The sequence below is a fragment of the Impatiens glandulifera genome, chromosome 6 (genome assembly GCF_907164915.1).
Source record: "Impatiens glandulifera chromosome 6, dImpGla2.1, whole genome shotgun sequence".
NCBI classification, from domain to species: domain Eukaryota; kingdom Viridiplantae; phylum Streptophyta; class Magnoliopsida; order Ericales; family Balsaminaceae; genus Impatiens; species Impatiens glandulifera.
The window spans coordinates 8723127-8741950 of record NC_061867.1 but is presented as its reverse complement, the minus strand read 5'-3'; the positions used below and the strand labels follow the sequence as shown (position 1 = coordinate 8741950).

Sequence of the window (18824 nt, the reverse complement as noted above, 5' to 3'; positions counted from 1 at the left end):
TTTAATTACCAACTGATATATTTTAAATAAATGACATAATTTATAATAAATTAATTTAAAAATATATAAACTCAACAAATAAACAAATTAATGGAGCTCAATCAATAAAAATGAAATATCATTTCCATTTAGAACTTCTATTGAATAATCCTCCAAAACTAAAAGAATATTATAAAATAAATAAGAGCTTGTTTGAAGAAATAGTATTTTTTCAATTTTATCATTGATTTTAAAATATGAATTATTTTAATAAAAAAAAATATTTTTTTCGGGATTAATATATATATATATATATATATATATATATATTTTTGGTTAATAAATTATTTTTGTATTATAATAGATAAAAATAGCAATGAAATGAATCTTTTAAGTAAAATATGTTTCGAAAACTTAAAAATCCAAATAACAAACAAGCTCTAAGAACATTTAAATTTACAAAATAAAAATATATATATTTTAAAATTAATTATATATATTTAAAATAATAAAAATAATTTAAACACACACCAATCAAAACATTGTATTATATAATAAAAAACACAAAATATTAAAAAAAAAAGAAAAAAACTCTTTACCCAATATGTATGTTATTGAGTTCGTATATACTAAAAAAAAAAAGCGTAAATAAAAAAAAAAAAGTTGATTGGTTTAGGATATTAGCCGTTATATAAATAGTAAGAACAATAATTTGATTTGTAATTCACTTTAATTAATAAATTGATATAACAATATTTTGATTGTGTAACCAAAACCTAATCAATGACGTACACATATAGATTCATAGTTGATAAGTATGCTAATATTAAAAAGATAAAAAAAATGATGCTTGAAATAATATATTTCTTTATAAATAACCAATAAATTAATAATATAAAATATGGGTTTTTCTTCTTCTTTCCAATACTCAATTATTTGAAATAACTTTTTTTTAATTTAATTTTTTTATTTTTAGAATTAGTAATTTAAAAATAGTTCACATAGGACGAAGACCTAGCCAGTCAACGGATCTATCCTATAAAAACACATGATCATGGGAATCCTTTTCTCTCTCACCAAGTCATCACTCTCATCTTCTTTTCATTTTAATTTATGGTCATCGGCGCCGGCCGATGGGATGGACACAAAAGTCATATCCACCGGAATCCCATATACCACTGTACCCGAATGTTATATCCGACCCGAATCCGAACGACCCAAATTATCTCAAGTACAAGAATGTGAAGATATACCCATCATCGACCTCGGATCCTCCGACCGAACCCTAACCATCCAACATGTTGGCTATGCTTGCCGTCACTTTGGTTTTTTTCAGGTAAAAATCAAAAAAATTGAATCTTTATTGAACTTTTTTGTTATTTTTGTTACCCAAAACCTAATATTAAGTGAACCCTAAAAAACCCATATGATGAAACAAGCTCTAATTGCATTTAATTGATTAATTTTAGGTAATAAATCATGGAGTATCAATGGAAATGGTGGAGGAAATGTTAAAAGTGGGATTGGAATTCTTCAATTTACCAGTGGAAGAAAAAATGAAACTTTATTCAGATGATCCAACAAAGACGATGAGACTTTCAACAAGTTTTAATATTAAAAAAGAAAAAGTTCATAATTGGAGAGATTACTTAAGGCTTCATTGTTATCCTCTTCACAAATATGTTCATGAATGGCCTTCTCTCCCCACTTCATTCAAGTAAATAATTTCTTCCTCTCTCTCTTTAATTTTATTGTTTAATAATATAATATTCTCTTTGTCCTTATTTAAAATAAACAAATATAAATATATTTTTCTTATTAATATCGGGTTTATTCTTTACGAGATACATTTATCGTGACATTATCTTAATCTTAAGTCATTCTTAGCGAGAATATTCGATTTAGAGATTTCGAACAAAATAACATGAATAATTGATTTATTGTCAGAGATTTCGTGTGATTATATATAATATTTATATAAGAAGATTCGATTTCGAGTAAGACAAATCAATCATACGAGAATGTAGTTGGTTCAGGTGTTTTAGATAAAATATAATAATAAACGAACTAGGTTTTATTCATATTTGTTATATTATTGATGTATATTTATATTTTATGTAATTATTCATATTAATCTTTTTTATTACATGATATAATTTAAAAAAAAAATATTATAATATGTAAAAAGATATTTTTTTTATAACTTATCTATCATAGAGACAAAAATGAAATAGAAAATAAAAAAAGAATTAGTCAAGGAGAAGTGTGGGTCCGGATTTACGACAGCAAGCCGCGTTGATGTAAGCAAATATATTATTTTATTATGTTAAATTTTAATTAAATTTGTATTAGTAATTTTTTATTAATTATTTTTTTAGTTAACCTTACTTATATCTTAATTCAACTTGAGGATTAAATTAGTTTTTATTCAAAATGTATTAATTTATAAAAAAATAAGATAAATAAAATAATAGTTATTCCGTCAGCTTGACTTTGTGACATGTGAGTATTTCTTTAGTGCTGTCTACGTGCTTCTAGAAACTGTATTTATTATATTTGCTTTTCAAATTTATTAGGTTAGCTTAGAGATTTTTTTTATATTTTTATTTATAAATAATGTAACAATATCTAAAGTTGAATTGAAATTATGATTTTAGATATTGGTTCTTAAATTATTATTATTTTTCACTTATATATATATATTTTATTTTATTTTTAATTTTAGATCTTGTTCGAATAGTAGGGTAAGTAATTTTTTTTGGTAAAAGATTTAAAAAGTATAAATAAGATAAATAATGAAATAATATTTAATTATGTTAAGATTATTTAAATAACCCTAAATCAATAAGCATATTTACTATTTAGAAATATTTTCTAAAGTTGAATATAGAAGTAAAACAAGTAAATATATATTTTAAAAAATATTATGTATGTGTAAAGACTCCAATAATTTAACTTAGGTAACAAGTTTAAGTATTGAGTAATTATTTACTTTTTATATATATATATATTATTTATGTCGAATATCTTATTTAAAATATATATTTAAAAATTTATTGATTTTTATTTTCATTGAATAAGATGGGTTAGTCATCAATCTAATTTATTAGAGCTGCATTTTTCTGGTCCATACTAGTTTAATATAGAGGTAGATTGACGAGGGTTATTAATGAATTTTTATTTAAATTTTTATTGTTTTTAATCATTTAGTTCATCAGTCTTATTCAATTATATATTTTATTAAACTAATAATTTTATGGTTGAAATTTTAATTCATTAATTAAAATACAAAATAAACTATATTTATCTTAAAAGAAATTAGTTTATCATTGTATATTAATATTTTTAATTTTTTTATAAAAATCTCCTCAAGATCACTCCCTCATCAATATTTTACGAACAAACACTAAGATAATTTTATTCTTGTAAAATTTAAATACAATAATTCAATTAACTAAAATTCAAATAATTTTTCTTTATCAAATAAGATTTTAAATTTCTTTTTGTTAAAATCCCCCAAATAACAAAAACCGAACAAGTCAATATTGGACCCTAGTCTCTTGAATGTTGGACCCCAGTCCATTTAGATGAATATAGCCCACGTTTTTAATTGAAAAAAAAAGAAATTATTAATTTATTATGTTTTGAATATTTTTTAAATAAAGGAATTTAATTAATTATGTGTAGGGAAATAGTGAGCAAATATTGTGAAGAAGTGAGAAATGTGGGATTCAAAATACAAGAGCTAATATCGGAGAGTTTAGGCCTCGAGAAAGACTATATAAAGAATGTCCTTGGCGAGCAAGGACAGCACATGGCGGTTAACTTTTACCCGCCATGCCCCGAGCCTGAACTCACATACGGTTTACCCGCCCATACTGACCCAAACGCCCTCACCATTCTCCTTCAGGACCCGAGTGTCTCGGGTCTTCAAGTACTTAAAGACGCCAAATGGTTGGCTGTCAAGCCCTACCCTGGCGCTTTCGTCATTAATCTTGGTGACCAAATTCAGGTATACATTTAAAAAGACTCTTTGTTTTTGTATATGTATCCGAATTTATATACATATGAGAAATAACTAATAAAAATTTGAATTTGTTTGATTAGGCGTTGAGTAATAACAAGTATAAGAGTGTGTGGCATAGGGCAACCGTGAACAATGAAAGGTCTAGGTTGTCGGTAGCCTCGTTTCTTTGCCCCGAGGATTGTGCGATGATTAGTCCGCCAAAGAAGCTAACCGAGGAGGATATGTCTGGAGCTGTGTATCGAGATTTCACTTATGGAGAATACTACAAAAAATTTTGGAGTAGGAATCTAGATCAAGAGCATTGCTTGGAACTCTTCAAAAACTCAGAATAAGTATAAGTTTGTCTCTATGTTCAATTCTCACGAAGAACAACTTAATTTAAATATCGGTTATGATATCAGTTCAAGAAATTACCACGACCATAAATCATGGTCACAAAAAGAGATAGTGTAAATCATCTCTTGTTGACAATCTCTTGTTGAAAATGCATAAAAATATAAAATAATTCAAAATCATTTCAAGCATTAAGTAAGGAAAAGAAGAAGATAAGTGAATATTTAATTATGTTTGTATTACTATTTGATCTTATTGTTGTAATAAATGTATTTAAGCTTATTTTCATCTAGTTTATAATAATTGGATATATTACTGTTGTTTGTGATGGGCTCATAGGAAGAAAAGGTGGATAATTTCATTGATAAAATCAATTTGGAATTTATAGATGTTTTATTTGATGAAATGGTGATAAAAGTATTCAATTACATATCACAAGATTCATAACAATGCCATAATAATGATTAAGACCATTACTTAGCTTCATTTCAAGCATTCTTTGAGAACTCAATTACATAAGTGTTGTATGCGCAACAAATGACGCTAAAACCTTGGAATCCGGCTCCTTTTGCGAGGGCCTCAAATTCATCTTTAGTCCTTTCTTTACCTCCGGGATTATGAGCCAACATGATTACATCGATGTGGACTACATTTTTGGTGGAAAGACTTGTGTCGGGTGCTATCGGTAAGATACATTCTGCAACTATCACCTTTCCATTGGCTGGAAGAGCGTCGTAACAATTCTTCAAGAAACTCAAGCAATGTTCATCACTCCAGTCGTGACATATCCACTATACACAAAAACACGAACAATTAATGAGGAAACGAGAAATTTAGGGTATATTTTTCTCAAGATGTTGCTCTCACCTTCATAAAAATCGCATCACCTTTGGGTACACTCACAAACATGTCCCCTCCAACATGCTCCACCCCTAGTTCCATTGCCAAAATCTTAAACTTTTAAAATCTAATTAAATTTCCAATTGATTTACACTTAGGCATTATTTAATATTTTACTACAAGTTCAATAATTTGTATTTCAAATCTTTTTATACATATTAAAATCATACAAATGTTCCACTAGTTACAAAAACATACCGGGATAAGCAGGAGCATCTTCAATAACATGAGGCAAATCAAAATTAACACCCTTAATTGAAGGATATTTAGAAATGATCATGTTGAGTGTAGCCCCAGTTCCACCTCCAACATCAACAAGGGTACCGAGGCCTTCAAAACCCTTATACATCTCGAGGATTTTCTTCATGGTGATCGTGGAATGGTTCGACATTCCGTTGTTAAACACCTTATTAAATCTCGAATCTGTACCGTGGTAATCAAAGGCTGACATTCCATAAGCCTTGTTGAAAGGAATCCCTCCATCAAGGACCGCATCTTTTAAGTGGTACCTATCATAACAAGGTAATACAAATTTATTTAAAATACAATTCTAATATTCATATGTCGCTTTTACGTGCCATTTCTACTCTTTTGAAAATTATTTTTTCTTATAAATGAAACCAACTCATCTTCCACTCAACATGACCACCCCACCTTTGGTGTCACTTTCTTTATAGAGATACAATACAAATAGAATTTAATAATGTCATCTTTGCAAGGTTGTTAATTAATGAGTCTAATGATTTAATTAGGACAATATATTGGGATTTTGATTATTTTATTTAAGAATTTTAAAATATTTTTTAAAAATAGTCATTAAAATCTCCAACCACTACCATGTAGTTGCTAAATGAATATTCTTTATTTTATTAACACAAAATTTAAATAAAAATATAATAATTTGTGTTGACCAAACAGACCCTACACCATCTATTTATACCATTAGATTAATCATGTATCATTAAAACTACAAGAAAAATAAATACTTAAGTTCAAAGCTTTGACATTGATTATTTAGGATTAATATTTTCAAACAAATCATTATACATCAACCACCAATCTTAAGAGCTGGTTTGATATTGTTTTTTTTAAGAATTTCATTTAAAATAAATTTTATAAAAAAGTGAGTTATTTGAAATGAATTTAAAATATATTTTTGTATAATTTTAATAAAAATAAAATAAAATATTTTAGTGGATGATTTAACATAATATAAATTTGAGTTTTCAAACCATTTTAAAAAAAACTTGAAAAGACCAAAAATAACCCAAGATCAAATTAATATTATGATTTTTTTTTTGAATTTTTTACTTAAAAACTTAATATTTTTATTCTTCAAAATACAAAAATACCCTTTATTTAATATATAATGTTTTATCTTAAATTTTGAAAAGATAGAATGATGATTAAATTAAAAAACACTAATTTTACAAAATTAAGTATTTTACCCAAAACCAGATAAAACTAATAAAATACCCAAGATCAAACAAGCTCTAACTTAATTTTATCATTGAAATTTATTAACAAAAATGTCAATAATCCTATTTCATAATTAAATCTAAATAAATAAAAATTGAAAATAGTTATGATCCAATGAGATGATGAATAAAAGAGAGAGAGAGAGTAAAAACCAGCTTTCCATGAGAATCTTATCTTGATTCATGAGCAAAAGAGGTGCATTTGAAACACCATCTTCATTCTTGATTAAGAATTTGCAGACAGGAGCAAGAGCATATAATCTTTCAACCCCTCCACCAGTAATCTCCTTCAATTTACAATCCAAAACAGAGTAACTCGTCAACAATCGAAGAATTCTGTCAAGCATAACCGCCGCACCTGGATTCTTTGTTGGGAGTTCAACCGCCAGCTCGGTCGGAGAAACATAAGCTCCTGGTCCGGCTTTGGCTATGATCTCGAGAAGATCTAGTTCTATGGCGGATTTTAGAACCATGGGTAGAACAGAGGCACTGGCTAATTGCATAGCAAAGAGGAAGGCTTCTTCGTTTTCATTGTTCGAACCCATGTTAGTGCTGGCTGTGGAAGATGGTTGTTGTTGTTGGGATGGAGAAGGGAGATTGAGGGATGCTTATATTTTAACATGAATCTGATGTGGTTACATGTTTGGTGGTGTGTCTTTTCCACACCTAACCTAACAACCTCTATTTGTGCCAGTTTGGAATCCATTTTGTTGAAATAAACCTAGATTTTGATAGATTAATATGGTCTTTTTTTTTGTTGATGGAGATGATTGATGTGTTGATTTAAATGAAATAATGTTTGAAAATATATTAATAAGTTTAATAATATTTGTTACTTCAGTTTTATGGGTTTTTAAAATGGATCAATATAGTTAAAATTAATGTTGTAGGTGAAAAGAGCTGAATATTAATCTTAAGATTCTGGGTTCGAGTCCGACAGACGGCAAGTTCTGCGCCTGATTAAATGGTTAAGTGTGTTTGCGGACTACTTATTTAATCCGTTACCACATTTTTTTTCCCAAAAAAAGATGTTGTAGGTGAAAAACAATCCTAATCGAAGCTGAAAAAAAAAATCTATTATTAAGTTTTAATAGAGAATTAGGAATTCATAGTATCTCAAAGTTAAGTAGTAGGATGTAATAAGTAATGATAATGAGTTTGAGTTTTCATATTTTGAACATTAAAATTGAAATGATTTCTTGTAATTTAGTTTTGGAATATATGGGTTAAGAATATATTGGCCCAAATTTGAAAACGCTTGTAAGCTAGATTTGAGTTTGGAAAAAAATATTTTGAATTTGTTTAAAAACTATATATTTTAAATATTTTATTTGAATATTTATTTAAATTAATGTTTGTTTGAAATAAATTTATCAATAGTAACATTTTTTTCGTTCAAATTCAACTCCACGCTCAATTAATTTTAAAGTGCTCATTTAATCCTTTGACTTAATATATGATCTAGATAGGGTTACTTGTTGCATAAAATATTTTCTATAACCACTCCAACAAAATGTAGTAAATGAGACAACTCATGCTACTTTTATTTAACAATAACATAAGCTTTCATAATTTAGACATAAATAAACCAATATGCACCCACTCTCTTAATTATTAACCAAACTTGTAATTGAAGATTTAGAAATCTAATCAGCAAAAAGAAGTAATGATATCAAACTTGTAATTGGCCCATATTTACTTACATATGTAGAATATATTAGAACTACTCCTACAACTTCAATATTGTCCATTACATACTTTAAACTTTACAATTTTATTTAAATAAATTTTAAAATTAAATACTTAAAAGCTTATCATAAATGTGACCGTTATTAAATTTCCGAGGCTAAAATAATTGTTTGACAAATATTATTAGTAGACTTCAATTGATGATATGGTGAATTATAACTTACAACTTCTAACTCAATCCAATAATCTTGGTGAAGATTATGATTTCTTAACTTTTTTGATTAGCTAGTTCAACCTTTAGACACATTTTCATACATAACAATTTATTTGGTAATTGATAACTTATCTAAAGTAACATGAGTTTCAAGTCCAATACTCATTAAAAACGCTCTTATTTTAGGTCGTGATTGGGAGATCGAGTTAGCCACATGGAATAAATTCCGGTCCGAAAAAAAAATATTGCCTTTCTTGGAAGCAGGGCCAGTCTGGGTATGCCCGATAAACGCTCAGACTATGAAAACCAACTTTCTAAGGCAGTCTATTTAATAAAATATTTTAAAATTTATGAATTTTTAAACATAAAATGTTATATCTTGGTGGTTCAATATATAAACTTATAATTTTTATTAGGTTATAAGTTCAAATCTTACCAAAACTAATATTTTTTTTATTAATTTAAATACTAGACTTATGGCAATAATAAAAAATGATTTATTTTTACTATCTTGTTATGGCCCCCCAAAACTCTTTTTTTTTATTAATTTAAATACTAGACTTATGACAATAATAAAAAATAATTTATTTTTACTATCGTGTTAGGGCCGCCCAAAACTCAGAGTCGACTCTTTTGGAAGTTAATAGTTATGAAGATAATATAATGTATGGACTTTTTATTACTTTATTAATTAGAGTGGAATAAATAATGCCTCACTTCATATTATAAGTTATTCATAAAAAGAATATAATTCTAAGTAGATACGGAAAATATAAAATATATAGTTATTGTTAAAATAAACCTCTAAGTTAGTAATTTTATTTAATTAAAAATGTGGTATTTTTTAATCTCCTATAAATGAGTACGTAGTAGGTCAGAGATTAAAATAACTTATAATGGAAGGGGACCTTTTTTATATATATATATATATACATATATATATATCTATATATATCTATATATATATATATATATCTATATATATATATATATATCTATATATATATATATTATATATATATATATATATATATTATATATATATATATATATATATATATATATCTATATATATACATATATATATATATATATATATACATATATATATATATATATATATATATATATATATCCACTAAATTATCGACTAAATTTTGATAATACTAAATTTTGATTTATATTTATTTTTCATGGTTAGTTTCTAATTATCAACTAACCATAAAAAAAAAGTTGAGTAATGTAACCCGGGAATTCCTTTTCTTCATGTCAGAGAATTTTCGATATCGGTTGGGATGTAAAATTTTTTAATAAAATATTATTTTAAAAGATTTATGAAAATATATTTTAAAATTAATTATAATAATAAATAATTTTATAATCAAATTTAAACAATATTTTATATTTAAAAAAAAAAATCAAGTTATAACTTGATTAAAGAAATTTGTATTTAAATTAATTAATTAAAATTATTATTTATCCGATGAAATTGTCGTTAATTGATTTTTAGAGTAAAATCAATAAAATGTTTTGTATACGTGTTTGTATACTTGACCACAAATTCTTTTAAGTTTGATGTTTGATGATTACACAAGAAAGAACTTTCACACTATATCTCTTTACCTGTTAAAAAACGGTCTATACTTTATAAAATATTAGTTTTTCAAAAATTGGATTAATTACGTTTTAATTAATTATTTTTCCACACATACATATACCTAATGCATAAGTTTTTCTTGTATTTAAAATTATAAAATAATATTTAAATGCTGGTACATACGATTGATGTAGACGATTATCGAGGAAGGTACTTGAAAAATATTAGTATAAGGTATTAGAAATTAAAAATAAATTTCAAACGAGCCTTTATTAAAATATATTTTTATAAAAATATTCTAAAAATACTTTGAGTTGTTTTCTACTTTTTTTTTCCAGATTTTAAAAAATAGTTTATGGTTTTTAATTTAAAAAATGATTTTTAAAACTAAAAATTCAAACAAACAGACCCTATAATCGGTCCTCTCTGTTGTGGGTGTTAGTCCATTATCTCGGCTAACGTCCTGGGTCGAGACCTCTGGTTAGACGCGGAAGAGCTCTCAGTCCTAAGCTAGAAGTCCTCATCCAAGAGCGGGAGCTCTCAGTCAATGTGTGGGGAGCCCTCGATCCTGGGCTAGAGATCCTTGATTAGGTGCGGAGAGCTCTTGATCCTAGAATTGAAATCCTTTGTCAGGTGCGGGGAGATTTTGGTTGAGGTGTGGTGAACCCTCGGTCCTAGGCTAAAGATCCTCGGTCGGGTGCGTGGAGCTCTCAGTCCTGGGCTAGAAATCTTCGGCCGAGTGCGGGGAGCTCTCGGTCCTGGTGGCGGGAGGTTACTCATTAGGGCTAGGAATCCTCGGTCAGAAAACCATTAAATTGCAGGTTAGGGCTAAGATTTTCCTCGTCGAAAATTGAATCCAGGTTGAAGACCCTTAGTCGAACATCAAGAATATTAAAATGAAGGTTTGATGATTTTGACTGAGGCACTAATCCTTTTATTCAAAGACATGTGAGCTTCGTCTAGTCCCAAAGATCATTATACACATCCCAATGCATCATTCGATCGAGATGATGTTCCATTCAACTCAATAACTTTGAAGAAATAACGTGTTTTCGATTTTAAAAAGCGTAAGGGAATTTGCCAATAGCTTTCCTTATCTCCATATAAGTTGAATGAAACCAAAACATGAACATTGGTCCGTTCATTTTGACCAATTCAAACTAAAATTTATATTTTTATAAAAAAATCGAAAACACGAAATGAACCCCGAATTTTCAAAATTAAATTTAGGTACTTTTTATTTGGATCGATTGATTCAAATTAGTTTCGATAGAAACTTATAAATGATCTTAGGATCGTTTTTTAATCAAAAAATTGAACAATCAGACAATATATAAAACTGTTGACTGAAAATGTAAAAAATTCAATTTGAACTTGTAAATTGAATGTAAAGCATGATTGGAAATTTGTTGGAGTTGGAGAACACTCCTGAACTCTTTTAGAAGCGTTATGAAATGTATAGATCCGAGCTTTAGAGCCTTATACAAAGTTTTAAAGTTTTTAAGAAAGTTTGAGAATTTTATTGACGGATTTTGTATGGGATTGATTGAGAGCTTGTGATTGCGATCTGTGCCTTCGGTTTGCCAAGAGAAACTATTTATAGCCTCACAGGTCGGTTGATCGACAAGTGGATCAAATTTCAGTCAAAACGTCATTAATGTATTTTGGTTGTTCTTCTCTAGTTGATCGATATAGGCGATTGATGAAGCCTATAATCGTAGGCGAAAATAGATCACCATGTTAGGGGTGATCATTTCATCTTTCGAATCAGCCGTTTGGTGGAGTATCGACCGAGTTTGGACTTTTGAAAAATCAAAATTCGGTCGATCATCATGGATGTTCATCGCAGGAAGAAGATAAACCAAAGTGGAAAACGACAGTCGTTTACTTCTTGCCATGTTTGAGCACTGAGGGAGTCTTAAACGTCATCGTTTTCTGAGTCAAAGTGCGGATGCCTGAGCATTCCGTTTGCGTTTGAGCTAACGACGTTGAGGCACACTTAATTGATCTAGTGTTGCGCAGAAGCGCTTCTCTTCTGTTACGCAAGCGGATTACGATGTCCTCTATTGTGCGTCGGATGATATTTCAGCGCTCATCCGATGTATGTGAGGTCTGCTACACAAAAATTCTCTGATTTCGACTACAACAGATTCCGACCCATTGTTCAGCCTTGGAGCTTGTTTGAAATTGATTTTCTTAATTTTTTTGGCTTCATTTTTAACTTACAAAATATTTTAAATAGACATAATATTTATTTTGTCTATTTATTATTATTATTTTTTTTATAATTTTGGAATTTTATAAATAATTTATTTGAGATAAAATGGATATAACATTTATCCTAAATTATTATTTTTATTAATTTTTTTACCCTGTTAAAATTAATTTTGAGATAAATGAACACAATATTTATCTCAAATTATTTTATTTGTTTTTCTTAGTCATTATTTTAATTAATTGATGTTAATTACTATAATAATTATTTTTATTAATTATTTAATCAAGTTTTTGACCTTAAATTAAATTATTTTAAAATTTATTTATTAAAAAAAATCAAAATACACCGACAAAATTTCCTCAATGAAAATACATATTTTAATTCATGAATTAATTACCCAAAAATGGCCAAACAAGTCCAAAAGACACAACTTTCACTCAAACTTGTTTTGAATATGTCTTTAAAATATCTTTAAAACTCCCAAATCTCTTGGACTAAAAAGTCTAAAAAAATCCTCCAATAAAAAATGAAATTTATTTTATTTTATTTTATTGAAAATATCACTTGTAGTTGTGGGAGTTTAACACAAAAAAACAAAGTAATTGTTATGAACAAAGCTACTTAATTGCTATTAAACTAATTAACAGGTATTTAATGAAGAGTTTATTAAACTGTTTAAATTATTTCTTCATTTTCTACCTCCATTCCTTAAAATGAAAGTTGTGAATTTGTCCAAGTTTGAGCTATTTCTGTACAGCCCATCAAGAGTTAGTTTGGCCCAAAATTCATTCAAAGCATGCATATGTTTCATTCTTCACCAAGTAGAGAAATTCATATCAAGAATTCAACAATCAATCCACAAATCAATAAAAAAAAAAAATGTAATTCATTTAGTTAGAGTCGCGCTAATTTCCTATTTTAAAAAAAAAAATCAATTTAAAATGTGAGAATGTGGTAAATGATCTTATTCAATTTAAAAGTTTAGTTCTTGATAAAATGCACAACCAAGAATTGAATTCTAAAGCATAGCATGTACAAAATTCATTTTACTTATTTCAATGAAATGCATTTTCTCTTCATTCAAGTCATTGCTCAACATAGAAATATATTAAAGCACAAATCGAAATCCAACTCCAAAGAAATCTCAAAATAAAATAAATGTGGTTTAGTGACCCTATTCAATTTAGAAATTTAGTTTATTAAATCCTAAAGCATATATCAAGATCTAGTTTATTTATTTTGGAAAATCACATTAATAAATGCATGTTTGAGTTTGAATAAAAACGGGACAATCGACTCTACAAAATCTTAATCAACCTATGGAACTATGACTTGGTCAATTTTCAAGTCACTCTGTCAATTAACAAATTCTCGAAATCTTATACCAAACTTCTCAGCACAAAATGATTTTTAGATTATTTAGAGTTTAAGAAAATCATGAAAACAAACAAATTCAATTAGATTTATAAGATGAAGTCTCTTCTTGATTTGTTTAAATCGCCATTGAAATGCATTAAACCCGCAACAGAAGGGAGATACAAGATAAAATTCTTATTTCTTTAAGATGATTATCTATTACAATCGAACAATTAAACTAGAGACGAGGAGTATCCACCACTTTTATATTTCTAAACTACTTAGATTCTATTAATTTATAGTGATTAAAATTTGTAACTAAAAACATTAGTTGGTAATATATTTATATATATATATATATATATAAATTTTTTTTGCATCAAAACTCACTACTTTTTATTATGGGAGTGTAAATGAGCTGTTAATTTGTAGATCACTTAACTGAAAAAAAAAATATTTTTATCATAGATATGTATTTATCTCTTATATATTTAAATCTACTCTAATACAATTTCTTTTTTATCTATATTTTTATAAAATCTTTTGGGACTCCTTTACATTATACATGTATAAAAATATATGTTCAAACAAATTTAATTTCAACAATCCCCCAAACCAAGATCTTCTTATATCAAGAAGTCAACGGAAAGATCGAAGAACAACATAAATTCTTGTAAGAGGACGTGATCACAAATGAAGTTAATTAGATGTCGATTCTTAGAAAAGAAAAATAGGATAATTTAAATTATCAAATCAATTAAAATTTTCTAAATGTTTTTATTTAAAAAGTGATTAAAAAAGGTTGTCAATTACACCCAATGATTCATAATAATACCAATATATTGATGAACATGCTTCAAATGTTCTTGTGGAATTCCATTACATAAGTGTTGAACTTACGACAAACTATGCTTTAACCTTGGAATCCGACACCTCTAGCTAGGGCTTTGAACTCACCTTCAGTCCTCTCTTTCCCCAAGGAAAATAAGCAAACATACTCATATCCGCGCTGGTCATGCTTGTGTCTTGGATCTTCGGCATGCTGAAATCTGCCACTACCATCTTTCCATTGATAGGAAGGGCGATAACAAATTTTCAACAACTTGAGGCAATCTATCGCTCCAATTATGACATATCAACTATTACAAACACATAGAATTAATGATGTACAAAACTTAGACCAAGAGAAACCTAGTTTAGCTTTTTCCAAGTTGTTGTTGATTTCACCTTCTTGAAAATAATATCTCCTTTAGGTACCTTACAAACATGTCTCCCCCAACGTGCTCCACTCCTATATATTTCATCGCAAAATCCTCACATAAACATTCAAAATAATTGTCATAGAAACTCCAACATATTTGATCCTATATATACCTAAATAAGACTGGTGAATCTTTAACAACGTGAGGCAAATCAAAATTAACACCCTTAATGGTAGGGTATTTGGTGATGATCATATTGAGTGAAGTGCCGGTGCCACCTTCAACATCAACTGCTATTGTACAATCATTAATGTCTTCGAAACCCTTGTAGATCTCGAGAACCTTCTTCATGGTTAGGGTGGAATTAATTATGGGACATTCCATCTTCGAACAACTTATTGGCACCCGGGTCTATGCCAATGTAGTCATAAAATGACATCCCATGAGCCCTGTTAAATGGAATTCCTCTTTCAAGGAACACATCTTTACATGGTACATATACACGAAATTAATGACACGACACGACACAAACTCATTAAATATTAATCTTATGCATATATAGTATTCGAAAAAATATAAATAATATCAAGTACCAGCTTTCCATTAAGATTTTATCATGATGCATGAGTAAAAAGGGGCTAATATAAGGATACTGTTGGGTCAGCTCATTTGGCAGCTGGGCCTAACAAATTAATAAAGCCCATTAGGACATATTTAATTAAGAAAAAAAAAAAACACAGCAGTTTTCAGATTGGTTTTTTTCTCTCTCTCTTCCAGCAGTTCTTTCTCCATTGAAGCAGCAATTCCTCCATTGAAGCAGCAGATTCTTCTTCTGATTTCCTTTATCTCTTCTCTATTTGGTTAGCCATATTTAGTGATGATGATAATGTATGTGAATGACAAGTTAGGATGAGGTCAATTGATAACTTCTGTTAGATTACCTCTAGGCTTGTATTGAACAACATTGTATACCCATTTGATATAGTGGATGATTTAAGTGGCCGAAGTGTCCCGTGGTTTTTACCTAATTTGGGTTTTCTACGTAAAATCTTGGTGTCCTGCTCTCTGTTTTGATTATTTGATTGTTTGATGCTAAATTGTTTTGGATGCCTATTTGATTACACAAAAGGGAAAAAGAATTGTTAGGCCTTGTTGTAGCTTGTTTATTTCTGAATTGCTAAACAGGTGCTATTATTCAATTTCTCCAACAAGTGGTATCAGAGCTGAGTTCGTTTGGTGGTGATTCTTGTATAATTCAAATGGAAGAATCGTTGAGCAGTAATGGAACGATGATCAAACTCACAGCTACCAATTACACAATCTGGAAGTCACGGATGGAGGACTTATTGTGTAATTATGATTATGAAGACACTATTTTGGATGATAAAGGCAAACCAGAGGCTATGACAGATGCAGATTGGAAGAAGCTGAACAGAAAGGCAGTTGGTAAAATCAGGCAATGGGTTGACAACAGTGTGTATCAGCATGTGGCTACTGAAGTTAATGCTTATAAGGTGTGGACTATTTTGAGTGAACTGTATGAGAAGAACAACACTCAAAACAGAGCATTTCTATTTAGGAAGCTTTGCTCGTTGAAATATCAAGATGGGTCTTCTATGTCTGAGCATCTAAATGCTTTTCAGGGGATTCTAAATGAGTTGGCTGCGATAGGAATGAAATTTGATGATGAGCTTCATGCTATGTGTTTGATTAATTCTCTGCCTGATAGTTGGGAAACACTTGTGGTTTCAATTACCAATTCTGTTCCACAAGGTAAGCTCACTTTGAAAATGATGAAAGAGAGTGTGCTGAATGAAGAGGCTAGAAGAAAAGAACAGGGCTTCTCGATTCCAAGTCAGGTGTTCGTGACTGAGAAAAGGGGTAGAAGTAAAAGTAAAACTCCAAAGAATCACAGTGGCAGTTCAGACAGGTCACGGGGAACATCCAGCTCGAGAAAAGAGATTACATGTTATCATTGTGGCAAGCCAGGACACAAGAAGTATCAGTGCAGATCTTTGAAGCGGGAACAAAAGGAGAATAAAAAAGATGGAAGTAGTAAGGTTGCAGATGTGGGTGGTAACGACATCGATATTGTTTACGACAATGATAGTATCAACCTTGTTTCTCAAGATACACAATGGGTGGTAGACTCAGGTGCTTCTTATCATGTCACCAATCGTTGTGATATATTTTCTTCTTACACTAGTGGACAGTTTGGTTCAGTGACGTTGGGAAACCATGTTACGTGTAAGATTGTTGGAAAGGAGATGTCTGTTTGGATACTAACACTTCGTGCAAGCTACTTTTGAAGAATGTTCGACATGTTCCTGATATTCGGATGAATTTGATCTCTACTGGTATTCTTGATGATGAGGGCTATCATAGTTACTTTGGTGAAGGAAAATGGAAACTCACTAAGGGGTCTTTGGTGATAGCTAAAGGAAAGAAGGTCGGTTCTCTTTATGTGACAGAGACTAAGTCTTACAGGGGAGAAGCAAATACAGTTAATGATTGTTCAGCACAACTTTGGCATAAGAGACTTGGTCACTTAAGTCAGAATGGCATGCAAGGTCTCTCCAAGACAATCGATCTCCAGGGCTTAAAGTCCACAGATTTGAAGACATGCACAGATTGTTTAGTTGGTAAGCAACATAGAATTTCCTTCAAAAGTTTCTCTCCATCTAGGAAGCCCAATATCCTAGATATGGTTCACACAGACATATGTTTTATGGATTCCTTGACTTTAGGTGGTGCTCATTATTACATCACTTTTATCGATGATTGCTCAAGGAAGGTGTGGGCATATTGCTTGAAGACTAAGGATCAAACATTGGATTACTTCAAGTTGTTTCATGCTGAAGTGGAGAGAGAAACTGGGAAGAAGTTGAAATGTGTTCGTTCAGACAATGATGGCGAATACAGAGGACCATTTGTGGAATACTGTAAAAGTCATGGGATCAAGCTTTTGAAGACTGTGCCAAAAACACCTCAACAGAATGGAGTTGCAGAGAGGATGAACAGGTCTATCAATGAGAGAATTTTGTGTATGTTGTCTCATGCTAAGTTGCCAAAATCCTTTTGGGGAGAGGAAATGAAGACAGCGATTGATCTGATAAACCTTTCACCCTCAACTCCTTTAAATGGCGACATTCCAGAAAGAGTTTGGAGAGGTAAAGACGTCTCTTATGATCACTTGAGAGTTTTTGGTTGTAAAGTGTTTGTTCATGTTTCTTGAGATGAGAGAGCTAAGCTTGATAGCAAGACGAGACAGTGTATCTTTATTGGGTATGGCCACGGAGAATTTGGGTACCGATGTTGGGATCCGGTTAACAAGAAACTCATTAGAAGCAGAGATGTGGTATTCTTTGAAGATCAAACCATTGAAGACTTTGAGAAAAAGGAAAAGCCGAAGTCTACGGAGAATGAATTTCCTGACAATGGTAGGATTCGTACACCACAATCACAGCCCAATGATGTGGAGAATGCCCAAGTTGAGGTTGATGAGACTCCTTTAGTTGATGCTGAGCCAACAGAGGAAACTGAACAAGATGATGATAGTTCTCTAGAGCCACCTGATGATCAGCATATTAGAAGATCTAGTAGGCAGCGACAACCTTCTAGTAGGTATCCTCCCAATGAGTATGTGATGTTGACTGACGGGGGAGAACCAGAAACCTATCAAGAAGCATTGTCTCATGAAAACAAGAACAAGTGGTCGATGGCAATGCAAGAAGAGATAAATTCCTTGCAAGAGAACGAAACTTATGACTTGGTGAAACTTCCAAAAGGAAAGAAGACTTTGAAGAACAAGTGGGTATTCAAGTTGAAGCA

General features: G+C 29.8%; 2 protein-coding genes and 1 pseudogene across 2 annotated transcripts; 1 reads left to right on the top strand and 2 right to left on the bottom strand.

The window, feature by feature from the left end:
* The first annotated feature begins 1055 nt into the window (after positions 1-1055).
* LOC124941268 (protein DOWNY MILDEW RESISTANCE 6) lies at positions 1056-4624 on the top strand. Its single transcript, XM_047481567.1, has 4 exons — positions 1056-1315; positions 1449-1696; positions 3667-3991; positions 4087-4624. Exons 1-4 carry the CDS (start codon positions 1118-1120, stop codon positions 4336-4338), a joined length of 1023 nt encoding a protein of 340 aa, XP_047337523.1. The 5' UTR covers positions 1056-1117; the 3' UTR covers positions 4339-4624.
* A 53-nt stretch (positions 4625-4677) lies between these two features.
* On the bottom strand, positions 4678-7389 carry LOC124941267 (caffeic acid 3-O-methyltransferase-like). Its single transcript, XM_047481566.1, has 4 exons — positions 6871-7389; positions 5438-5748; positions 5207-5271; positions 4678-5130 (listed from the first exon to the last, which is right to left on the bottom strand). Exons 1-4 carry the CDS (start codon positions 7260-7262, stop codon positions 4828-4830), a joined length of 1071 nt encoding a protein of 356 aa, XP_047337522.1. The 5' UTR covers positions 7263-7389; the 3' UTR covers positions 4678-4827.
* A 7298-nt stretch (positions 7390-14687) lies between these two features.
* LOC124943085 lies at positions 14688-15529 on the bottom strand (annotated as a pseudogene).
* Positions 15530-18824: the final 3295 nt, after the last annotated feature.